General features: G+C 46.5%; 1 protein-coding gene across 1 annotated transcript in view; it reads right to left on the bottom strand.

The window, feature by feature from the left end:
• Positions 1-26,694, bottom strand: part of LOC147716989 (uncharacterized) — a 555,946-nt gene that overhangs the window by 375,096 nt on the left and 154,156 nt on the right. The window contains exon 8 of the mRNA XM_086919831.1: positions 26,381-26,538. Coding sequence (XP_086775957.1) covers positions 26,381-26,538 — 158 coding nt within the window. The remainder of the gene's footprint in view (positions 1-26,380; positions 26,539-26,694) is intronic.

Here is a 26,694-nt window from a genome sequence, read left to right as displayed (position 1 = left end):
CAGTGAGGATCGCAGCACTTTCCTAAATATGTGATGCAGTGGCGGCTGATGCCAATAAAAAGTGTTGAGGCAGCGCAGGGTGGTAGGGAAATAATTTTAAAAAAGGACTTACCTGCCACTGCTGCTCCCGGACACCTCAGTGCTCCTCTGCTCCCAGCAGTCCAAGGGTCACACAGCACAAGTTCCCAGACTCCTCACCCAATCCAGACACTTTCCTCATGCTATTACCCAGCATTAGAGAAGCGTCAGGATTATCCTGAGCAGCCTGGTTTAATGCTTACTCAAGGGCAGGGAGCCTGTGCCTTTTCACCACCTGGCTGTGCAACACAGCTGAGTTGGAGAAATATAAGTGCGCATGTCAGTTTGTCTAGCTGAAGACAGCCGGCCAAACTGACATACACACTTACAAGTGCCCATCACTCCTCCCTGATGCTTTAGGCATAGAGGATGGCCTGGCCCGCCCCACCCTAGACTCCCTTTAGTTCAGTCAGCGAAAAATAAATTATAATAAACCTGTTTTATTATCTTTTTATTTTTCACCCGCTGGCTCTGAGCAGGGAGGCGGCACTCCTCTGCCATTTTGGAGGAGCCGCCAAAGATCCGACGAATCATACATGACACCCACCTGAGGCACATAGCTGGGTAGCAATGTCTCTTGACATCCTCAGCTGGGACTTTGTACTGATGACCCTTACAAATTCCACAGTGAGAGTCCAGACAGGCCAGTTTATCCTGGACTGCTTCTCCATGCACATGAGAACCAGACAGTGATGCCCATTATCCCCTTAATGTTCGCGATAGCCATGGAGCCCCTGGCATGCTGCTTGCACCTACGAGTACAAGATTGGGGGATCCTGGAGCTTTCACTGTATGCAGACAATGCTTTGGTCTTCTTGCAAGAGGTGGGGGCCTCCCTTTCAGGTTTGATGTTCTTGCTTGATGAATTTGGGGTCCTCTCTGGGCTCAAGGTTAATTGGCCCAAGTCATGCCTGTTCCCCCGCACTCCCACCCCTACACTTGATATGGGTGTTTTGCTGAAGCATCGTCTCAGGTGGTGTCATGATATATTCAAATACTCGGGCATCCAGATACCATACCGGAAAGGACCTCAAGGAAGGTAATGTGGATAGGGTCGATCCAGGGTTTCCTCTCTTTCTGCCGCCTGCTGGCCATCTCCCCGTTGGGGCGAGTGGTAATTGCCAAAATGCTTATGCTGTCCGCTAGTCTACAGAGGCCCTTGCTCAAGGGAGGGCTTGGCACGCATAATTATGAAATGTATTATGTGGCAGCACAGCTGCAGTGGCCGCTGCATTGACTGCGCATGGCCTCGTGCCCCGAACAGTCAACCATGTGCACGTTCCTGGGGGAGACGAGCATCTATATCTGGCTGAAAGACCCATGTCACCATCCACAACAAGAGTTGTGCCAGACAGTGGTGGAATGGATGTGCTGGCAACAATTTGGGCATAGCAGGTGCCCCGTGTTCCATTTTCACCCTTAATAGTACTATGGCACGACCAGGCCTCTGGACCAGGAAGCAGTGATTAACCATCCAGAGAATATCTTCCATGATGGCATTCTTATGCCCTTCCAATATATAATGGACACATACAATATAGGTGCGGGTCACATCCTGACATGCCACACCATAGTGCATGCCAGTTGGAACACCGGGGAGGCTAGTCAACTATGCTCCACATCCTCCTCACTCATGGAGGTATGCACCTCGCAATCTCCACACTATACACAGCACTGACCTCTAGAACACCGGGAGAAAAAGGGGGCAAACACCTAAATAGGTTTATAGACCATACGTTTGTACTATTCAAATGGCAAATTACAATGTTCTGGAAGGCATCCTCTGCTCCGGACACACAGAGAGGTCTACTTGCATTCTTTTTTTTTTTTTTTTTTTTTAATATATTTTTATTGCAGGAATCAGTAAAAAAATTACAAAGTGGACCAGCATTATAAGTTCAGACGAAAATAGTAGAACATATCCCATCCCCCCTCAGTAAGATAATCAGGTACACAGCCATTTAGCCCACAACCCGAGGGTCGGGCGGCGATTATCAGTGAGGGCCCAATAGGAGGTCGAGGCCGGTCCGGATGAACCACAGTCCGTCATCTGCTTTTCCAAACCATCCTACAAAAAAAAAAAAAAAAAAGGGGAAGCGAAAGAAAAACCCCCCCAAAAAACCCTATGAACTAAACAGAACCCTCCCCAACCCCGCCATCAGTGTATGGTAATAGATGTAGAAGGAGCCACGGGAGAATCCCCCGGGAATGCTACAGACATGTAAAGTACCATTGTCTATCGGGACTCGGGTCGAGCTGCATCCTCACTTTCGGAGTCGCTGGAAGCGCAATAATCCCTAAGGGCCTGCACCAATGTCTCCCATTCTAACGCTGCCTCCTGCGCCTTCTCGTTGTGTTGCCTCCTAGCCAACTGGTATCGCAGCGTGCTTTCCCCTGCCGCCCACTTCAAAAGTTCGCTGTGCCACCGAACCCCCGTTGGACCAACCCTTGCCTTCCAGTTCCTGGTCACCTCCCGTTTAGCGAGGAGAAGCCCTAGATCGATGAATTTACTAGAGATTTTATTTTTGGGGGTATGCGGAAACCAGTGCAGGAGCCCCACTGCCGCATCAACCGATAAGGATCTCCCCGTCACCCTCTGCAGGGTGTCCCCCACTTCGAGCCAATAGGAGGACAACCCCGGGCAAGACCACAGCATGTGGAGGAGGTCTGCTCCAGGCGCTCGGCACCTGGGGCAGTCCGCAGAGTCCATGGCAAAGTATTGCTGGATCTTCGCCGGGGTCAAATATGCTCTGTGGAGTACAAAGAAGTGGACCAATTGAAAGCGGGCGTGGCGCGTGCCCTTCCAGGCCCGCCTCATGAGTTGTGACCAGGTCGTCTCCGGAATCTCCTTCCCTACGTCCGCCTCCCAGCGGGATCTTAAGGTGGTGAGGGGGGTTAACCCCTCGTTGACCAGTCTGTTGTACAGGCATGTGACCGCCTTGACCGTGCCCGCGGACATCATAACATACTGGCACACCGGGGATGTAGGAGGTTCCTCCAGTCCGTTCTTCCAGTGCGCCTGAATCGCTCGGACCAGGGCCGCGTGCAGAAGAAAGTCGCCACGAGGAACATCAAAGCGGTCAATGAGCTCCTGAAAGGGTAGTAACGCCCCATCCTCGTAGAGGTCGCCCACCAGCTGCAGGCCCGCGTCTTACCAGTCCGCTAGCCGTGACCAGTCACCGCCGTGAGGCAGGGCCGACAGCATACCTAAAGGTATTTCGGGTGCATACGGCAGCCGCAACTGTCCCCGGGCATGGGCGCGGTTCCAGCATAAGCGAATGGTCTTTTCTTCGAGCGTCAGGTCCTGCAAGGCCAGACGTTGTCGCAACGCGATGAAGGAGATAACATGCCTAGCCATCCCTGTGCCCCTCCCGGTCTCTGGGCCTCGGAACTCTCTGGCGAACTCCTGAGTGAAGGTCTGTAGCTGGGCTGCCAAATAATACTTCTCAAAGTCCGGCACCGCAAGACCACCCTCAGCTTTCGGCCTCATTAGGGTCTTGAGGGCCACTCTCCGGCGGCCCGAGCCCCAGAGGAATCCCACCACCATTGACCGCAGTAGACGAAAGGTGGCCGGTGGGACCCAAACCGGCAGCGCACGGAAATAGTACAGCAGCCGGGGGAGCGCCACCATTTTTAGCAGAGCGATTCGCCCCGCCACTGAGAGCGGCAGGGTAGCCCAGAACTCCATGCAACCACGCAGTGCGCGAGTGCTACGAGCTATGTTCCCATCCAGGAGGTCAGTCGGGTCGTGGTAGATGTATACCCCCAGGTACTTGAAGCAGTCAGGTTCCCATCTAATCTCTCTACTGATGTCGGGGCTGGGCGTTCCCCTGCGAACCGGGAACAGACAGGTCTTGGCCCAATTCACCCGAAGGCCGGAGACCTCCCCAAACGCCGTGAGCGCCGATGCAGCCCCATTCAAGGCATCAAGCGGGTCCTCAAGGAAGAGCAACAGGTCATCAGCGTACAGCGAGACATGATGTGGGCCCGATGGTGTCCGCAAACCATTAAAGTGGACCCCCGATCGGAGCAGCAGCGCCAGCGGCTCCACCGCTAGTGCGAAGAGAAGCGGGGACAGTGAACAACCCTGCCTCGTGCCTCTTTCCACCGGATATTGCGAGGAAATTAGCGGGCCTGCCCGTACAATGGCCGATGCCGAGGCATACAATACCGTAGTCCACCTGACGAAGCCCTCTCCCAAGCCGAACCGCAGTAGTACACTACGCAGGTAGTCCCATTCCAGGCTGTCAAAGGCCTTTTCCAAATCCACCGAAAGGACCACCGGGCACGGGGCGTCCACGTGCGGTTCACCCAGCAAACGGAACAGCCTACGGATGTTCATGGTCGTGTTCCGCTTGGGAATGAATCCAGCCTGGTCCTCGTGTACCAGAGAGCGCATGTGACCAAGCAGCCTCGATGCCAATATGCTGCTCAGTATCTTATAATCGACCGTCAACATGGATAAGGGACGGTAGGACGCCGGGTCGGATGAATCCCTTCCCGGTTTGAGAAGGGGAACCACCAAGGCCTCACACATCGAGCCGGGGAGTCGACCCAGCCGTTTCGCCTCTCTGTAAACTATTAGCAGCCTCGGTGCCAGGAGGTCAGCGTAGGCGGCGTAAAATTCAATCGGAAGGCCGTCTAGGCCCGGGGTCTTATTCCTCGCCATCCTTTTAATGGCGCTGCGATTTCACCCAGTTCGATGTCGGAGCCCAGAGCTTTCGCTACGTCCGGCTCCATCGTTGGGAGCTCCAGGGGACGCAGGTAGTCCTCAATCAGGTCGGGGTCCCTGGGTGAGCAGCTGCGGTACAAGTGTTCATAGTAGCGCAGGTAACAACTCAAGATCTCAGGCTGAGTGTACACTTCGGCCCCCTCCGCAGTGCGCATGGACGTCGTTAGAGTGGTTTGGCGTGTGGGATTAGCTAACCACGCCAGCAATGCGCCCGATCTGTCACCCTTCGCGAGCGACCTAGCAGTATAGGCCTTGTAGTCGAAACAGCGCAACCGCTCGACCTCCGCCGCCACCGCCTCCTTCGCCGCTGCTGTGCGCTCCTGGAGTTCAGGACGCCCGGGGCGGCGGAGTTCCAACTCACGGAGCCTCCGATCAGCCGCAGCCAAGTCATCAAGGATGATTCGCCGCATGCCCACCTTTTTAGAAATGCAGTAGCCCCTGACCACCACCTTAAAGGCGTCCCATTCCAGCGCCCTCGATCCCGCAGTACCCCCATTGGACGCGAAATAGTCCGAGATTTTATCCTCCAGGTCTGCCTTAAAGACTATGTCCTCCAAGATCTCCGGGCGCATTTTCCAGGTGGGCACAGCGGCAACCCCGGGAAACCAGTGAAGGTCCAGCAGGAGAGGGTTATGATCTGAAATAGTCCTGGTCAGATATTCAGACCGGATCGCTGCTGAAGCCAGCTCCGCCGAGCCCAGAAACCCGTCCAGTCGGACGTGCAACTCGTGCAGGCCCGAGAAGTAGGAGTAGTCCCTAGTGTCGGGGTGTTGTGCCCTCCAGATGTCCGTGAGCCCCCAGTGCGTCTGCCATTCCCTCCTACCTTTAGCCACACGGCGAACCGGAGAGTCAGGGAGGGGGGGTGCGAGCGGTCGGCCTCTACGTCCACTATTGAATTAAAGTCCCCTCCGACCAGGAGGGGCCCAGAGAAGAAGTGGGCCAATGAGCCCGATAACCTGGAAAGGAAGGCTAGCTGGTCCACATTAGGCGCATAAACACAGCAAACGTTTAGCCCCCTCCCCCCCAGTGTGCCTGAGATGGCTACGTAGCGACCCTCCGGATCCACCACTGATTTCGTAACCTGGAATGGAACCCCAGCTCTGATCCAAATCAGCGCCCCCCTGGCATACGCTGAGTACGAAGTATAGAAGACCTGCCCTCTCCACCTACGCTGTAGCGCCGCCCCTAACGCCTTGTTAAGATGGGTCTCCTGCAGCAGCGCCATTTGCACCCCTCTACGCACTAAATAAGCGTGGACTTTGTGGCGTCTAGACATAGTGTGAAGTCCCCGTACGTTCCAAGTAATGCATTTCAAATTAGTAACATCAGCCATTGTCCCATAACGTTCGTTCCGGGTCTCCCCACCCTGGTCTCAACAAAGAAAGAGCAACAATCAACCCAACACTGATGGCGGCCATTTTCCCCAACCAAAAAACATCAACTCCCGTTCGGAACAAACCCCTGCCCACCCTCCCCAGAACAGGACCCAAATAGTACCATCTAGTTCCCATCCAAACCATACCCCCAACAATCCCACTATCCCCGACTAAACCTGCGGTCGCCACCGCAGGAAGGCCTTAAGGGCTAGGTGCGGGCCGGACGCCGGTAATGGGCCCTCGACTCCCGAGCTGCCGAGACTAAAGTGAGCCCAAAACACAAAGCTATGTCACGAGCAGGGCACCCCTCCCCTATTTTCACCGGAGTTCATGGGCAATCGCCTACCCCTGCCACCCTCGCTGCAGACCCCCACCCAAACGGAAGCAGCTCACCCCGTCATCCCTGTCCATCCAAAAGGTCCTCAACCGAGTTCGGAGTGATCACCGGCATGTGGGCACTGTTGGTCACCGATTCGTCCGAGTCCGTTGGTGCCCCCTCGTCTCCAGGGTCCGTTTCCTCGGCAATGGGGCCCTCTCGCTCTACTTGCATTCTTGTAGTGGGAATGCGCGGAGGCAGATGCACTCCAGCTGCTGCGCACAAGGGAGGGGGTAGCTGGGACACATACATTGCAAACATTGAGCCCAAAAATTATACCGACCCTCCCTGAAAGGAATATCCCAGGGACACTACTGGAATAAAACCGAGAGGGTAGTGCAACCATACGCTCCATGCCCTTTCCATACTCATCGACAGTCCCTAATCATTCTGGCAATGGCGCACAGCTCCAACCCATTGGTGTCAGCACCCCTCAACACCAGATGGGCTGCAAGGCCCACAGTGTCCACTGGCAATAATGTCCTAATCCCTCTTTGACCACGCTTTAGTCATATCACACTAGTTGCATCCTGTGCAGACTCTATCGATACTATTGTTTTGAAATTTTTAATTTATTATTTACTTTTGGCTCCTGACTGGATAATGTTGTCCAGGACACAGTATTGCCTGTATGTACATGACACAGCTCTGATTATTCTGTCTGTGCCATGTCAATGTCTCCATTGTTGTTGGAAAACGGTCTGGAGGGTACAAATGAAAGGACAACCACGCCACACCAGTTCTAAAAGTGCAGAGAATCACATTCCCTGCCTTCTATGACTGTCAAAAAGTGAGAAATGCTGACCCACGTGTAATTCCAGATGTTCTCTTCGACCAAGAAAGGGAGTGCTCTAGAGCCTACTCAGAGGACCGCTGTGCAACCAGAGCTGGTGTCTGCCCAACAGCCAGCTATCCACAGGTAAGGGACATTGTGAGTCTTGAGTGGAAGTAAGGAGCTGCCCCCTGTCCTGAAGTGCCTGGAAAGCAACCTGCTGCTGCAAGAGACATTGAACTTGTCACCTGCAGGAGGTGTAATTGTCCAGATTAAGCGAGAAGAGGCTGACCTAGGAAAAAAGAGAACAATCTGCGTGCTGCAGAGACATGAGCCCAGTTTCTCCCGCATTCTAGATTTGACCCGAGTTCTAGATGGGACACATGGCAACATTGTGAAGTTGTGCCTGACTAAACCGTGTCAGTGCAACATTATGAAGCTTTGCCCAAGTGAACAATGCTGCTGCTGTGACAATGTGAAGATGTGCCTAAGTGGCCTGTGCCCCTGCATCATTGTGAAGTTGTGCCAAAGCGGATTGTACTACTGTGATAGTGCCTGAGCAGATGGAACCATAATCAAGTCAAAATGTACCTATCTCCACAACGCATGCTTTGCAACCCCTGAAACCACAGCCCACATTCTCAACTTATCCGAAGCCCAAAAGTGGGCATACAACCAGCCGGATACCAGTGATTATGCTGGAGATGGCACATATGCAGAGACTACGGATGGTGAGCTCAACTACTGCCTGCCACAGTCGTAATCCTAGCAAAGACACCTACAAGAAGATGGAGGGAATGAGACGTGTACCTCAGGTCCAACGGCCATGCCCAAAGAACAGACAGAAGTCCACAGTCGTGCGCTCAGAATAATTGAGCACTACGAGAATAGCTCAGTGCACAAAATTAAACAGGGGTAAAACTGCACCTGAGCTTCATACCTACCCAAGGCAGAAATCAAATCCAGGAGAAAAGGAGAGAGATGGAAGGAGGGGTGTGGAGAGGACCAGCCTCCGAGAGCAGTTGCCCCATGCCAGTTAAGCATTTGTATCTGTTCCCTGTGGTGTTTTCCGTGTTCATTAAAGTACTTTCTTTTAACAAAACAAGCACTGGGTTGGACAATACATTAATATGCTGCTGGGTAATTAATAAGTTCCGGGCATGAAGCACCTCCACACTGCCTCCCTAAGAAGCCTGAAGCTGACTGCCATCACTACCTCTGAATGTCAGCTGCTGAAAAGACTGTATTGGGCCCAGTTTGCCAAGTGTCATAGCAGGATAGACACTGGGACATCAGAGGCAAACAACCTGATGCCACATGGCTTAGGCCTAGTAGCCCATACTTGCCTCGTGACCCCACTCTCCCGAACAAGCAATGACATATATGTTGTCAGTTTTTTTGTATTTTATCAACTCAACTGTGACCAGGACAAAAACAACGTGCAATACTGAGTACACAGACCATAAAAGAATCAACAAATCACTAGTAACATCATTTTCGATTTTAGAAGCTGGAGAAATCAAAAGAGCAGAAGTATCTTTCCTTCCTCTTGTAATGTGCATCGGGCAATCCAAAGGGATATTGTATGTTTAGACACTGCTTATCATAACTCACCCTAAAAAAGACCAGCAAAACATTCTATACCCACAATATACTTCTGAATTTCTTAAAGGCCAAACTCACAGTCTCATAGGTTCCACATTTATGGAGGCAATGCTCGGCCTTGGAGAAGAGTTGAAGAGAAAGTAATATAGGCAGAGAAAGTTGTTTGGACCAAAAAGAGGACATAGCCGTGACAACCATTGTGTCCTGGAACAAAAGCTGTGAAGCAGGTATCAATGCAAACTGCTTGCACTCCTACAACCCAAAGTGTTGAAGTAATCACTGTAAGGACAAATGCCTTAAAAGGAAATCCTCAAAGAACATGCTTATGTACCAGTAACAGAATTCTACAGAACTTTCCAAAATTCCCTATTTCCGTATTAAGCTTAAAAGAGGAAACATGCTCAGGACACTTCTGGAATGTCTTGATGTCAACCAAATAAGCCTCAACTGTGCCAAAGTTCAACCCCTCCTTAGCCAAGAAAAACAAAATGTAGAACTTCTGGAATCCCATAGGAAGGTGTGTACATACCGCTTGAGCAACACCAAGAGGTATTTCTCTTTTAAGGAACTCAGCTGGCCAAAAGGCAAATGATTCTGATGTTGTTGAAACAGAAGTTTTGCTTACGAAGAAAGATTTAAGGAGCTTGAAAGCAGAATGCCAAACAAGGGCTATATATCAGAATCAACCTTACGTTTTTAGGGCCTGATATAGAGTTTGGAGGACATGTACTTTGTCACAAACAGGACAGATATTTGCCCGCCTTATTACAATTTCCACATGACATTATGCCCTTGTAAAAAGGTGGACAGGATATCTGTTACATTTGTGAGAGAGTACCCATCTGCCAAACTTTAAATCAGGCCCGACGTCTCCTGGTCACCTTAGAATCCCTACCGTCCAACAAGTTCCCCATTTGAGTGTAGAGAAGTTGCCAGTCCTACCTGTGCTACAATGGACTCTTCTTTCCTAATTTCAATTGTTATGTGAGAAAATTATGAATTCAGAGAAGAGTCTTATTATCATGGGAGATTTTAATTGTCATATTGGTGGGTAAAGAGTTTATGTTAAGTATGATTCTTCCAGACGAATGCAAGTAGCTGTGCTTGGATTCAGTCTATTGTAAGGCGCAGGAACCAGAGTAGCAGAGTCTGCACTACCGATATACAGCAATCTCGGAAGGAAGCTCATCTTTACCTAGTCTTCCAAACCTTGAGATTTCTAGACTGCTACAATGACAAAGTCCTTATACAGGGACTGCATGATGGGAGAACATTGCAATGATATACGTTTGCCAATGAGTTGGCATATATCAAGATATTTTACAGGGCCCTAGAAGCAGTATAAGTCATTGCACTCAAGAAGTGTGCGCAAGGTTCAAGGTTTGATAAAACCCAATGTCGCAAGACTTAGAGTAACTGACAAGGAAGTCAGCAGCCTCAGCAAAGAGAACTAGTTCCTGTTTCAGTGCTGGAACGGAGGATTCAGGAACAGTTAATTTCACAGAATATAATCAACATGTTAGTTTAAAAACCTGTTATTTTCTCCGGTTTTATCATTCACAGTTCTACCTACTTATTCAGTATCTCGTTTTTTCTCTTCCAGATAATGAGAGGCCAGCATTATTATTTATAAATTAGAAGTTACATTTGTTTATTCATTGTGCATATATTTGTTGTAGATTTCCCATGAAGAAGGGTGTATGACACACTTGAAATCCATTGGGAATAGTCATCTTCATGTTTGTCAAGAAAGTATAATGTACATTGAAGCTGTACATCATTTATCAATCATGCTTCAGAATAAAACGAAGGATTGAACAATGTTGGATGGAATCGAAGTTTTATTTGGATTTTTCGGACTTACTGATATTTGATTTTTGTTTACATTGATTACTTTTCAAAAATGTATCAACATTGTATAATAATTGAAGTATAATGTGAAACACACTCAATGCTGAGTGGTACAGGTAGTGCACACTTTGTCTAGGACAGCCAGGCCCTGGTTTACCTCTTCCTACTGTTAGAAAGTAGGTATTTTCTTGCTTTAGCAATTTGGTGCCTGTCTCAGGGTTGCATGACTGGGTGTTGGTGACAGTAGGACTTTGTGTATTCCTCTTACACAGTCACACTGAATGGGTGCTTAGATGTGACTGGATGGACCACTACTGGCAGGATGGTAGGGAGGAGCTGGGCCCAACTCCACTTACACCTGAATAGGCTGAGTCCTGTCCCCACACAAATGGCTGCGGATGTCTGGAGCCAGGATCAGGAAGGCAGAGCACTTGTGCACTTCAAATGCATGCCTCTGGAGGTTTCTCCTCACTTCAAAGGCGCAACTGTGTATAAAAGAGGGACCCCAGACACCATCACTTGAGTACACTTCTGGAGCTCTGGATACTCTGCCAGGAAGGACTGCTGTGCTGCTGAAAGGACTGCCACTCTGCTGCACACCTTCTCTGAAGGAACTGCTGCCATCCTGTGCTGACGTGCCGTCCTCATGCCTGGGTAAGAAGGACTGGACCTATATCTCCTGAACCCAGAATCCAGAGTGACTCCAAGGGCTAGCTGGCTGGCCTCCTGATCTGATGCCTTAGGAAAATAACAGGCTTTCAACAACCTTGTATCTGCACCTGGACTATGCTGCCTGGATTGGACTTGCATCGCCATTGCAGCCCACATCGCCTTCAGGACTGCCACTGCATGACTCATCTTTGGCACAGGCCCTAGCCTCAAAGATGATGCAGGAATTCACATCACAGCCACGCCGCTTTTCAGAACCGATGCATCATCCTGGCTGCGCGCCTCATCCTTCATGGCAGACTTTACATAGGAAGTCCCCTTGATTGGATCCTCAACGTTGACACTACAGGACCTTGCACCTGCACCTCGGAACCAATGCATCTCGGCTGCGCAACGCATCTTCGACACGGATCCATGCAACGTTCCACAAAACAGTATTTAAGGTACTTTGTTCATCTGGCCTAACTGGTGCTGGACGCGGACTATCATCAGACTAAACTTGCGACTTTTACTGGCACAACCAGATATGCACAGTTGGTGCTTTGCGTTTTTTACAGCTATTTTCTCTATAAACTTTAACATTCAATATTTCCCGTTCTACTAATTGGATTTTTTCATTTTTGTCTTGTTTTATTTATTAAATGATGCTCTTTTTTTCAAATTTGGGGTACATTTTGTGTTGTGTTTTCACAGTTTTACTGTTTGAAGTGTTGCACACATACTTTACACATTGCCTCTAAGTTAAGCCAGACTGCTCTGTGCCAGGCTACCATGGGGTTGAGTACAGGTTAATTTGGGGTTTGTTTGTGCCGTACCCTGACTAGGGTTGTGGTTGCTGCTTGGCCAGGGCTCACACCCCAGTCAACTAGTAACCCAATGTCTAACAGACAGTCTCCTTTGGGTCCCTGATTTTGTGCATGTGGTTTCATGTATGGGACCGATAAAGCTTATAGACTAGTAATCAGTCTCCCTTGTTATCTTTTCCATAGCAATGTTGTTGTATATGAAATATTTTTTTTGCCTCATCTTTCATTAATAATTGCTCTAATTCAACATGTAATTTGAGCAGGGCCAGCTGTATGCGATACAAAGTGTTTTGTTTATATAGAGCTGCCAATCTACGCATCTCACCCTCTAATTCCTGTCTTTTTTGTTTATTCTGTCTGTCAAATGGAGCCAACTGAGAGATAAGTTCCCCTAGAATCACTGCCTTAGCAGTATTACCACAGCATGTTATGACTCACCTCCCCATTATCATTTTCCTGGAAATAGTTTTCTAAGGCTTCACATATGAGCTCCATCACCACTGTGTCCTGCAGCTCCACCTCACTTGCAGGCCATGGGCTTTGTGTTTGACAATACGGTTTTACTGTATCTAGGTGCAACCACACTTAGGCGGGGTCTGACAGGATTTTCAGATCTATATCAGAGCTGATTATCTGCAGGTGCAGGGCTCTGCATGTGATAAAGAAGTCTATGCAAGTGTATGGTTGGTGCACATTTGAATACAAAATTTAGTTCTTTTCTCATTGGTTAGACTTTCCAAATATCTTAAAGATTAAGATCAGATAAGCAAGGGGTAAGGGATGGTTGAGTTCTGGGACACGTCTGGCCGGCTGGATGCCTATCCTCTTCTGGGTGGAGGATCACATTGAAGTCTCCTATGATTATGTGGCCTTTTATCAAATGGGCTACTGTTGGGTGGAAATCGGCATAAAACTTCTCTTGTCATTGGGTGCATATACAGAATATAAAATCAGGAGAAGGCCTCCCAGTTTTCTTCTAATAGACACCATCAACTTTCCCTGCCTACCTTTTGTGTCTAGGTCAAAAGATAACCCCCAGCTTATTAGCATGGATGTGGCTTTCCGTTTTGACGTATTTGTGGCGTAGAACTGGGAGGGAAACCAATAGGAGCCCAATTTGGGAGCATTCCTAAAAAGAAGATGGGTTTCTTGAAAGAGAGCAATGTACACTTTGTAATTTTTGAGGTACTGAAATAATGCCCTTCGTTTAGTCTGGGAGTCAAAACCTTAGATGTTTAACGTTACAATCGCAACATCTGTCATAACTAAGTATTGGCACTCATGAGAGCGGGAAAGAGGGGCAGATTACCATCATCTTCCCTAGCAAGTACACAATGTAATCAAAGTTTGCGAATCATGTTGGAAAAGCAGTGAATCCCTGCAGATAGATCAGTGACTGGTTGACAAGTGTGAATTGAATAAACTATCTTTCAATCCAAAAATACAGACTTTGAGCTCAGTTCGGCTAAGTAAAATAGGAGGGGCTATGGAAAGCCTCTGCCACTGCTTTGCAGATGTCTTCATGACTCTCAGTGTCAGTGCCGAACACGTATCGCTAAATTGCCTGGCTGTAAATAAGGTGTAGATGGTGACGACATGAGGTGGAGGAGGGTAGCTGCAGGCCAAGGCCTAGTCATGTGTTCTGAGGGTACGGGACCCACACGTCCTTGGCTTGCCGACATAACAAGGGGCGCAGTGTAGCAGTGCCAACTAGCCACCCTTAGTAGTGACCATGTAGTCCGTCCTATCACTCAACTGCCATAGTTGTTTCTGTTCCCTGCAGCCTTTGTTTGTATTGGGCGTATACCAAAACCCCGGGGCATCTTCCCCGGCGTGAACCTTTGTATGCTTGATCTTCTGCGGTGGTCGTCAAACCTAGGAGTACACACCTCAGTCACCTTTCAGATCTCATGCTGTGTGCCTTTAAAGATGAACAGGAGACGCATGGGAAACCCTTACCAGTAAGGGATCTTTTTGCGATGGAGATGTGTGGTGACCTGGGCAAATTCCCAACGTTACAGCAGAGTGGTTAGCAAGACATCATCGGAAAAAGTGTTAATGCGCAGTCTCGGAAAGTGATTGGTTGCCGACGATAGGCTGCCAGGAGGATTGCTTCATTGTTGTTGAAAAAATGCACTTAAGTGAGGACATCAGGGGTTAGATTTTTCTGTCCTTGGAGTACTGAGAACACCCTGAACCTGCAGTTTAGGCATGTCTGTTCAGGGCGTGAGTCTTGCAAGATATGGTGAAACAAAGCCTGACATATTCTTTTAAATATTTAGAGTATATTTCCTTCAGAATGCTCCTGAATCATATGTTATTACTCCATGAGTGAACTTCAAGGTCCTCCACTCTTATCTGCTAAATCCTTATGGAGTTTTCCTAGGGTAGCCAGTCGCCGGACGAGGCCATCCTGGTCATGAACTGTAGTTGTCACATCATGATTCAAGTTTCAGTTTGTATGGAGTGATCCAGTTTAGAGATCGCTTTGTTGATATCTTCACAGCAACCTGTCATTTCTAGTGGAATTCCATTCGCATCTTTGTATATCAGCTTTGGTTGCTGGTGCTTGCATGCCAGGACAGGAGTGAGGGAAAAATCCTTGGTATACACCTGGGATCTTTTGACCCTGGGTGGTTTCCATTCTCTGCCCCTGGAAGATTTCTTTTATGGAGGAGCCTTGGCTGCCTTGACTTTTTTCGGAGGGTTGTCTGCTGTAACACCCCGCAAGTCAGTCCCAGCCAGTCGTTCTCAAGCTGGTTGTGGGCTCAAGGCGACAAACAGCGCTGTGGGTTTACCTTTGGTGCTGTATTGTGCTACCTGTAAGTCGTTGTAGGGGAAGATGAAGCTCATTAAGGTGACAGGTCAGGCCCCAACTGATGCCTCTTGGAGGTTTGAGGCGCTGTGTCGATCCAGCAAGCGGACAGGTCATGATAAAGCATGGTACTCAGGCATGGTATAGTCAAGAGGGAAATTCTGCTGTGCTTGTACCGCTATCCATCCCTCCTTTGGAATCGAACAGTTGTAGTGGTTGGCGGTCAAGGGTGATATGCAGAAGCCGAAAACACTGTGAGCGGGAAATTAACAGGGCGTAGTTGGATCCTACCTGAGATTTCAGGCACCAAGGCAGGGGTAATCTAGTAAATGTGTCTTTCAGCTGGGGACCGGACGGAGATTAGGCAGTGGAGGCACAAGAATCATCCAGGTCTATAGTGCCAAATGCGTAGGTGGGGCCGATGCCGTAGCTAGTTACAATGCTAGTTACCTTGCTTATTGTCTGTTTTCATGTCAGCAGCTCCACACTATCTCCAGGCCCCCAAGCCGGTCACTGTGTTACTGTTGCTTCAGCTGTGGGACGGCTCTGCACTCCTGTGCCAGCATTCCTGGTGTTCTCTTCACTTAGGGTCCTTTGCAGCTCAAAATCAGTCACACCCACCATCTTGGCTTGTGCCACACACCCCGCTACATCTCTGTGCTCAATCTGCCGGTAAGGCCAGCAAGCTCACAGGGCTCTCAAATGTTTGCTAGCAGGTTCTCCCTACATTAATCCTGCTCAGACAACGGGTTTCAGCCAATACATCATATGGCGGAATCTCGCGAATGGAGGTCAGGCAGCACACGTTCTCCTGGGTCCATGCCCTGGCCCCACCTGCAGAAGTGAAATTCCTAGGAACCAGCTGAGGTGAGGGCTGTCTGCTGATCCAGTGCTGGGTGCATGGCTATTAGCTCTGCGGAAATGGAAGTAAGTCCAAAGGCCTACTCTTTGGTTGCTCAGATACCTCAGCCTTAACTCCTAACTGGCCCAAATACATGGGCTCTGATCCTCCCCATCAGCAATGGCCCGTGCAGGTACAAGCGGTGAGGACCAGTGGGGGGGTTTCTATAGACAACGACGACTGAAAATTGATTATTTATTTAATTTGCCCTTGTGGTCATCTGTTGAAATCCACCACCGCCACCCGGCCCCACCTCTCTTACCTGCACAGGCCGCAGCTACTCCCAATGCAAGGTGAGTTAGAAATCTTACGGTGATTTTTGACAGTGACCTTTCTTTTGAAGTACAGGCCAGAGCACCTTCCACAATTGTGTCATCTCCTAAGTCTGCCCCCTGTTAAAACTTGAAGAAAGAAAACCTTTGATCCGAACAATGGTAATTTTACGGTTAGAGTGCAGTATGATTGCCTACCTGACCAATTCAGGCATATTGCTAGTCATTATACAGGCAATTCAAAACAGAGCTATCATGGGCATTTTTGGTCTAAAGAATATGATAATCATGCAGAATGCTGCTTGCACTTGGATTTGCTCAAAATTGCAGACTATTCATTTTAGAACTCCCAACCAGATGTTGAGGCTTGTCAACCATCAGACGAAGTTTTCTAGCGAGACACTGATCTGTCTATTTTATCTTTAATGATAGTTTGGAATATTTATCGTGTGTAACGGTTCTGCATGTGATAGTTGTAATTGATTGTGATTGAATTGTTCTAAAATGGTTTATATACGCACCTTGAAGATTACCACAATGTTCATTGTGTTGCTCTATAGTTAATAACCAAAGGATTAGCAAAAGTGGAAATGCATACTGAAGATGGAGACAGCTCATCCCCCAGGCGTCAATAAGGAAAAACAACCAGGAGAAAAGCAGAGCGTTTGTCATTGTCCCTAGTAGCAAACAGGCCCTATGCTCTGAATCATTAATTGCGAGCAAGATCACTATATCCCAGTAACGTTTCCCTTGGGTAATGAAACATTCAGCCTGATCTATGCTTCTGCACAAATATTGGTCATCTCACTAAGGTAAGCCGCGGCGATCTGGACATTTTGAGCAATCGTTGAGGACCATAGAGACATCACTTTGTTGCAAACCTACAAAAGATCTTTCTAATGCCTTTTAGTGGATTGCCAAGGTATTGGCCTGTATTTGTTCCACAGACTCATATGGTTGTACACCAGATGGAGAAAGAAGCAGCTAAGTAACAGCATTCAGTTCTAGGAGACTGATGCAGTACTGATCCTCTCCAGGACGTCCCTAATTGGCCAAAGTTTGCGACATGCCCATAATTACTATGACCTAGGGCTAAGACTTCCTCAAAGATTCTCCCTCCCAGAACTGACTTTGGTAACGGCCAAAGAACCAGAAAGATTCACAAAGCTATCAGCCTCAGATGATGAGATATCTGGCCGCTCACCCTCTGAACTCATACTGCATCCAGACAACTACAATCAAGCATTTAAGCAGCATTGGTATGCCATTTACTGCAGAAATTTGTTGATGCGAATTGGTATACTTATGATTCTGAAATGGATAATGATTTGCTGCTATAGGGATTCAGACTACACCAATAGTAACTGCAAAAATATTGTGACTCAAAAATATTGTTGTAGCGATATTTAGTCAAAAATATTGATAATACATATCATCTTACTAATATTGACTACAATGACATAAAATTACAGCAAATACAGAATATCTACTAACAAAATGTAGAATAAAAATAGAAGTATTTACAAAATAACAGTAAACGTAACCAAAATATCTAATGGAAAAATATAGTATGCAAAAATATTGAACATTTTCTTTTTGAAGAACATTTCTATGGAACAATTTTAATTGAAATTGTTATTTTTAAATAAATATTCTATAACATTATTCTGCACAGCTAGGTTTCTAATTAAACATTCAATATCTACAAAATAAAATATGTATATACTTTAAAACAATAAAACAAATAATTTTAAACAACAATTTGAATAAAATATGTATTTCAACTTATAATACAATTTAAATAAATAACCTTTTTGATAACTATAACTGCTTATTATATTTTACCCCTTCCATGCGGCCGCGATTCCCCTGGTGTGCTGTAAACAACACGAACAGGGGCGGGCCGTGACGAACCCCAACCGTCATCAGCACACGAGCACCGTAGTGCATGACGGCTGGGGTTCGTCATCAGCATGGAAGGGGTTAAACAAAAAAACTAGGTATGTTAACCTGTGTTTATTTGATTAAAATTCAATGACAATATAAAATGTATAATTTCTAAGAACAAAATGAAATACAAATGTATACATCTGAAAATATATACTATTTTCATTTAAAAAAATGCAATTAATTAAAATATGTACTCACTAAATCTACAAACATTTAAAACTTCTTTCATAAAGTACATAAAAATGTACAGAATAATTGTAAAATTCAAATAGAAAAAGAAACCATCAAAGTTAAAATAAAGGCTGGCAGCTTACGATATTAATGTCAAAGACTGGATGCTGTGTAGGTCTATCAAGTGCCCTTCTTGACTGACGAAGGAAAAGGCGACTGAGCAAAGTAGCCACATAATACTCAGAAGTGAAAAGTCTCAAGTGACCTCTAAAGAGGGTCCAAGTTAGAAGGAAAAAATTACGAAGGATCATAGGCAGTTTTGTCGTTCCTGATTGGAGATGAACAATTATGCAGAAGATAAGCAAGGCAATACCTTTCACTGAATAAGCAAAGAGAAAAGGGACACACACAATTTGAAGAAGAAAATCTAAAGGGAACTCTGGATGAGATGAGCAGAAATCGGGGGCAAAAATGGCAACAAAAAGGTGATATGCATGATGAAAAACAAGGGAACTAATATATGCTGTGACATATCCCTCACTAGTTAATTCCTCCTCTATATATGATTCAAACAAGACCTGGCAGTAAAGGAAAGCACTCAACTTCATCTTGAACTAGGAACTTCAGGCGGTAATCGCTGGACAGACTCTCATCTTCGAAACAGTGTTTCATAAAGCAAGTTTAATATGTTTCCTCTGACAAAAGACTCAGAAGTCCATTTCCCGCCATTTCCAGCAATGGATCCACTGCAGTCACAGAGCGCTCCTCCGGGTAACCACAAACACAGAATTACCAGGACAGTCTAGGTCCCAAGGAGGAATGGCTGTGCACCAAGTGTGGAATACAGAGACGGCCTGCCTGTCTGTATGATATGCGCACCATTGTCTTCTCAATGCTGCCCACCTCAGTACGCTTTATTTGTGGATGTAACAGTATGCCCCCCTTCTGAAGCTCTACGTTTAGCAGGGTAATCCTGCAAAAAATGATGAACCAACAAGGAAGTATAAACAAAAAATCACTTTCCCAAGAGGGCTCACTAGATCAATAGTATTTCCAGAGAATTTGCCAGGGTTCCACAAAAGACGTAGATCAGCTCAGAATCTTAGCTGCCCCTGTGTCTCTCTGGACGTCTCTATAGCTTGAATACTCACATAAGAAGGAAGGGGAAATAGGGACGGGAAGGAGAGCATACAGGAACACTTGTTGTAAAGCTGTGCTGGGAAATCTAAGGATGGACTGGTATCTGCCTGTGGACATATAAACTGAAATGCTCAGGAAGAATATGAAGAGAAATCTGAATACGTGCAAGAAATACTGAAAGGTCAATTGTAAGGTAATACCAAGAGATATCAGCTGTAGTGAGATGTTACCCACAATGTTTTTCAAAGGCTTACCGGGATCCACTGGCTGGATACCAGAGCTGATCCCCAGAACACACAGGAGCATCAATAGACAGATGGCAACAACCAAGACAGGAAAGAAGGAAAAGCCAGAGGTAGTCTAGGCTAGGACTAACCCAAAGGGAATGGGAAGAAAAATAAAGGCGGGAGGAAACAGTGTCAAATGGACAAATTAAGTGTGAGTGGAGTATCAATACAACCACATAATCATTAACAGGCAAGGAGGCCTGTGTATAAAGTGGTTAAATATGCTCTAACACAAATGATGTGGAACGGGATTCCTGAACTAGGAATTTCTCGCCCATACTGTAGTTAGTAGTCTAGACTTTCCCAAATGCCACTGCTCAGTCTTCCAGAGTCTCCTTTTCGAATTGGGGGATTCTGATTATGATGCGAGTATTCACACAGAGATGATGTCAATGTTAGGAGGGTGTTGGACTGGTCTCAAATTATCATATACCCCTTATAGACGTTCTATTTTCACTCCTGGACTGAAATCCTGACAGTAACCTCTACCCACACAATGAATCTCCCACAGCAGACTTTGTAGAACTATCTGGTTTAGTCAGGAAAGTATTGTGAAACTAATAGACCAAAGGCAGTGCATACACCACAGAAACTGGCTCTGAAGGTCTGTCAAAGACACCATACTTATTTCAGGCTACCAGCTATTGCAATTCTCCATATTATACCCAGGAACCTAAAATGGACTTCACTTCATATTTCCCTACAGGTCCCTTCACCCCCTGTAAGGATCACCAGACTTGTGAAGAAGACTCATGTGTGGGAGGAAAAGGAGGCATGAGAGAGAAATGGACAGAGTTGCTTCTGCAAGCTTACTGAAGGAAACCCCAGCCTGTATGTTGGCAAATACTCAAGGTTAAACATCTTTCCCACCTTTGATGAGAAAGCACAATCAGTGGGGAAAGTACAATAACGATACACAAGTACCTTAACACAGGTGTTGGTATGACTTGCCCAGTGGAGAGTACAGACAGACTACAACGAGTCTATCATGGTACCTGAAATTTTGCTCAAGAGCTGCAACTAGAAGGAATGTCAAGGCAGCACTAGTAAGACGAGGTCTGCAGGAAAGAAGACATAAACTAACAAACATAAGCATAGGGAAAACACAATGGAGCCGGAGAGCCAAGGACGGAGGGAACTGAGAATGAAAAAAACACACTCATTGCCTTGATCAAGGGAACCAAGAATGGAGAAAACAACAAAGTTGCAGGGACGGATTGATCAGGTGCAAACTCAAGTGAAATCGAGGGAGTTTTAACAAACTCTGTTGACAGACAGTTTGCTTATGCATGTGTTAGGTTCCTAGACAGATTAGTCTTCTTTTGATATGGAAAGGCAACTTGCTACAGCCAGCTCTAATTTGACTGGTGTAGTGCAATCTGTGTAGCACTGGAAGCACTTGCTCTTTCTGTGTGTGGCATTATTCTACACTTCCTTGACTTTCATCTTCTGCATGTCTGATGTCTTCTGTGTATTTTCTGTGTGACCATGTCTGATGACCTGACAGTACCCACTCCCTGATCCCCTTCCCTCCTGGATTTGGGATTAGAAAGCAACCTCTTAAGAAATGTAGTGACTGATGGCGACAATGGACAAAAGAGGCTGGTTCCCAGAAGGTATCTAACACCGCATACACCTTCCATGCAACCAAACATTACAATCATTTCCTACTCCACCTAATGTTCAGGATAACTTTAACTTCATACTCAAGGGGGTTCCAGCAAATAAGGTGGGAGGTAGAGTTAAGGAGTGAGCAACATAGCTTTCTTAATTCGAGAGACAAGGAAAAGAGGGAAACCTGGGAAGGGTCAACGTATTCAGCTTGCAGGAATAAAGAGGTAATCTGTGGAAAGCCATACCTTCTTGCCTATATTGAAATTCGGGCTTAGGCTCCAATGGTGTTCTGAAAAAGTAATCTATATACCTGGCATGAACAAGTCTTAAATGGGTAAGGGAAGATTTTCCTATAGTGCTAATGTCTAGGAGTGGCATTTGTACAGGGAAAAACGTGGAGATAACAACAATAGAGGCCAAACAAGAGTGTGAAATCCCGAGAACAGAAATGGGAATATTCTAAAGCAGTAGAAAAGTGTTTTGTTGTGAAAGTACTGAATGATTTAAGAGGAAGCAGCGCAATGTTGTTCAAAAGTTTCAGTAAACCTCACTGTTTGCCCATCTGTCTGTGGGTGGTAGCGGGTAGAGAAGTAATGCATAACCCTTAACGTTTTTAACAAAGCCTTCCAAAATGTAACTATAAACTATGGGGCATATTATCAAGAAAGGCGATGAAATTATCGCTGCTTTAGCGGCAGGAAACTGCTGCTAAAGCGGCGATAATGGCCTTGATAATATGCCCCTGTGAATTCCCATAGCAGCCCAGGTTAACACCAGAACCTTTGTTTGCTGAGAAAAGCTGAGGGTCCTGTCCAGAATGCGGGACCCCACGAAAGCCCTTTCGTGATGTGCAAAAGTTTCATCTTGCCGCCCGTCTTTTTTCAAATTCCACTCGCCTGGCTCTTTTTGCTGGTTGGATTGACACCACCGCTTAGTTTCCATACGCCACGTAGTAGATTCGTCTTTTAAACATATTGTTCCTAATAAGAATTACTCAACCGGAATTTTCAGGGGGTTTCTTTTACCAGCAATGAACTTTATGGTCCTGATGATGGTCTTCTTGACGGCAGCAGTATAAGACCGAAACGTCGACAGCTACATCATCTCCATCCACGCTGCTTGTGCACAAGCACACAACCATGATTAATTAATTTCTTTTGGTTGTTGTTATAAATTGATTGGAGTTGATGTTCTAGTTGTGAACTGATGTGGTGAAGTTATATATACCTCTGTTCACTACTCTTTTGCTTTTTATTTGTGTCTCCCCACATTTTGAATTATAATTTTCTTTATCGAATTCATATAAAAAAAATTTTGAATAACATACCTTTTATTCTCTCCGTGTGTTCTTCTCCTTCCAATGATTCATTTCTATTTTTATTATTTGTGATACCTTGTGGGTACACTGGAGTAAGATATTATTAATACAACTCCCAACTGAGTCATTACTTTTGAAAAACAAATCCCTTGTAGCATCCCTCTGACCTGAACAAAACATTGCCCAAGCCTACAAGGGTTTATTGGGTTTCCCCTGTTATAGTCACATATCCTCCATGGTGGCAAGGGCCCCATCGTCGTCCCCTACCTCCTCGACGACTTCACCGAAATCATCGGTCTCGGCGTCGTAGTCGTCCTCGACCTCCGACGCGGGGTTAGATTCCAAGATGTCCTGGGTATCTTCATCCTCGACCTCCCCAGCATCGAAAATGTCCGTCGGCGGCGGTGCAGATTGCTGGGCCTCCAGGCGCGCAGCTCGACGGAGCTTGAGTGTTTTCTTGGACCGGAACCTGGAACAGGCCATACACTTGGCCTCGTCCTGGTCCGGCGACAGGCACTTGTTGCACACCGGGTGTACGTCGATATGTGGGTACTTCGAGGCACACACCGGACATCGTTTGAATGGACTTCGTTCCATGATGGATGGTCGTAGAGTTTGGAGCGTCGACTAGGCCCTTCCGCGCCGAAAGCACGCGGAAGTACAAGCTCGGCCCGAAGCCGAGGAAGTTGCGAAGCCGAACGCAAAACAATACCGACGCAAGTCCTAAAGACCTTTTGGTCTCGAGTAAAGTTTAAGTCAATACTTATTGATTCCGACAAGAGGGAACCAAAGACATCCGAACCCAATGGCGGAAAAAAACAATCTGGGGATGGAGTCGATGCCCATGCGCACTGTAGTCCAGGGGAGGAGCCAACTATCTCGTGATATTTCGAAGACTCTTCCAGGACAACAATGTGCAATCATCCGGACCCAACACTAGGAAGCGATCTATGCACAGATATGAATTCAGCAGCCCACATGCCTCGAACACTTGGCTAACCGTTCATTTTGTATCCCACGAATCAGTATTGCTGTACAAAATACTATATCTTGACTCCAACCATATTTCTGTTTCCAGTTGACATTAGGTGTTTTTAATTGGGTTAAATGTGTTATTTGCATCATTATGATCTGTGCCTGGGTGTCTTGCAAATAGGAAAATATAGTACTTTATTTCAGAGGGTTGTTTAAACCATTAACATTAATGTGTCATTGTTTTAAGCATTCATTATTAACATCTAAGTATAATAAGCGTATTCTCTGCACACATTTTTCTTCATTTGCTTCCAGCCTCTGTCCCTTCCGCCCTTCTACACCTCACACACCATTAATCCCAGTGGTTCTGGCTGATGGCGAAACTTGACCAGGCGCAGCTCAGTCCCTTTGAAGTTTACAGCTCTGAACTTCAAATCTGTCAGAGACACATTTATAGCAGAAATGCCAATTTTTCCAGTTCAAATTGTGAAGATTTCATTCCCCTCTAACCGGTTGAAGTGCCAAAAGAATTAGGAAATACAGAAAAATCCAGCAGATTAGATTAGATCAAAATGCTCTTCTCTAAAGTATAGTTCTGAAAGAACACTATAATAGTGTTGAGGAAGAGGAGTGCTCCACAACCTCTGATTCAATGTGCCACTCCGCATGCTGCTGCAGATCAACAGCTTACTTCTGTGTCTGCCTGAAGCCCCAATTCAGTAACTCTCTGCTATTTCCATTCAACTGTATTCTGTGCATTTGTATTGTGTATTTTTCAACTGTTGTTTTACTTTGTGCTGCAACTATTAGACGCTTTAGCTATTTTTCTCCCACTCTGTGCCCTCCCACCTCCTGCTAACCCCTCCCACTTCCAATGACTCCATATGAAGTCTGCAGCATGGACTCGCCACTGACACACCTTAGGCGGCGCTAAAGGCAAACCCGTCTAAACTGCCTTAGACCTCCAAGCCCTGAACCACGAGTTTATAAACAACTGCTGCAGCACATCTCCACGCACCAGCAGAGGACCATTCCCCTGCCAGCACTGTCGCTTCATCTACAACACCAAAGCAGTCAACAACGACAAAGACACAGAAAACGCGACTGCATCCACCACTTCGATTGAGACCGCCAAGACACAACTTCAATGCATTCTACTCAAAGTGAGATCACTCCACAAGCATGCCATGGAGATCTGGAGCACAATCTCTTCCTTCACCCCGGATGTCATCTTCCTCACAGAGACGTGACTTAAGCTCGCTTCCGCACTGTACAATGCCATCACCACCCCGAAGGCTACAAGATAACACATCAGGACCGAACAAACAAATATGGAGGTGGAATCGCCATCATCTGTAGCACGACCTTGCCAGACAACTCGACCCTGATAATGGAGCATCTCAACTTCCAATTCCACACAGATTGAAAAAAACACAATCAGAGGCACCCTCGCTTACAGACAATGCCCCAGCTTCTCCAACGCCATCTCTGACCTCATTGCCTTGATTGCCATCAACTCCAAACACTACATTTTCTAGGAGATCCTAATTTTCACATTGACAACCTCATCTACACTAACACAACAGCCTTCCTGGAAAGCATGAGCACAATCGGTCTCAAGCAATTTGTCATTGACCCCACCCACATCGCAGGGTACACACTCAACCCCATTTTTACATCCAGTAATAGAGTCAAGTACAACCATATCTCACGGATCACCTGGACTGACCACTACAGCATACACTTCACCATTCCAGGACCTACCAACAAGGGCCCCATGCCCCCCACCTCCTCACGCAGAACCTGGAAAAAGATATCAGAAGGCCAGTGGAACAACGCTCTCAACTCCCAGACAACAACATCCAACCCAGACCAGGCAGCAAAGAACTTCCAGTGGATCACAGAATGTGCTGATGCAATCATCCCCGTCAAGCCAGCCAAATCCAAAGGACCCGCCAGTCGAGTCAGCTGGTTCACCGCAGAGCTGAAATCCTTTAAATTTTGCTGCCAGTAACTAGAAAGGAAGTGGCGCAACTGCAAAGAGACAAAAGTTCATACCACCTTCAAGACGGCACTCAACCAGTACCACCGGCTCCTGAAAGAAACAAAGACGAACACCCTAGCAGATATCGTCAAAGCCAGCAAAAACCACAGCAAAGAGATGTTTGCCATTGTGAAGGAGTTCTCCTACCATGCAGCTGCAGACAACGACATCACCCTCTACCAACCGTACTTCTTCCACGACAAGCTCTCAGTCATCTACGAAAACTTTAAACCTCAACCTTCCCCACCAACAGCATCATCCTGCTCACACCCATGAATACTAGCCCCGAACACCGGCTCACGGATTGTTATGAAAATATTGCCTACCACAAATACACTTACTAGCTCTTCATAAAGCCACTCAAAAGTATCATACTGAGGATCCAGCTTTAGGCTGTGTGAGCTAACAGCTAAATAGTGCTCTTTTATGGGTCATTTATCACCACTTTTAGATCGAGCATATATTGTTGAGCTACATATACTCGCAGGGTATTTTTGCGGAGTGCATACCTGTCTCTCCTTGTGAAACTGAATAAAGTGAAGGATGAGATTATAAAGCAATGTACATTGGTACAGTTTCCTGGGAGGGTGGAAAAAGATAGGTAGAAGTATTAGCTATCTTTACATACTAAATTTGTTTGGTGGATTTGGATTCAGAGACATCTGCGGGTGTGGTTGATGGGACATGCTGCGTTGGTGATGTGGAAGCATTCTCCTGCTTTTTCTCTCCTCCAGCCAATGACGAGGCGTTGGGGGATGTCTGTTCTTGATCAGATGAATTCACCTGCTAGTGGAGTAAAATACAAGGCCAGAAAAATATTTATCACATGTCTAGATTCTGTTGTGCACAGAACAGGTAGGAATTGTGAAAGGAATATTAGGTGACATTGTACAATTGTTTTTTTAATTTAATAAAGAAAGCAAATGCATTAAACTGGTTAAT

Source organism: Lissotriton vulgaris, chromosome 5, assembly GCF_964263255.1.
Source record: "Lissotriton vulgaris chromosome 5, aLisVul1.2, whole genome shotgun sequence".
Taxonomy (NCBI): Eukaryota; Metazoa; Chordata; class Amphibia; order Caudata; family Salamandridae; genus Lissotriton; species Lissotriton vulgaris.
Note: the sequence above shows the minus strand (reverse complement) of the source record. Positions and strands in the feature narration are given on the sequence as shown.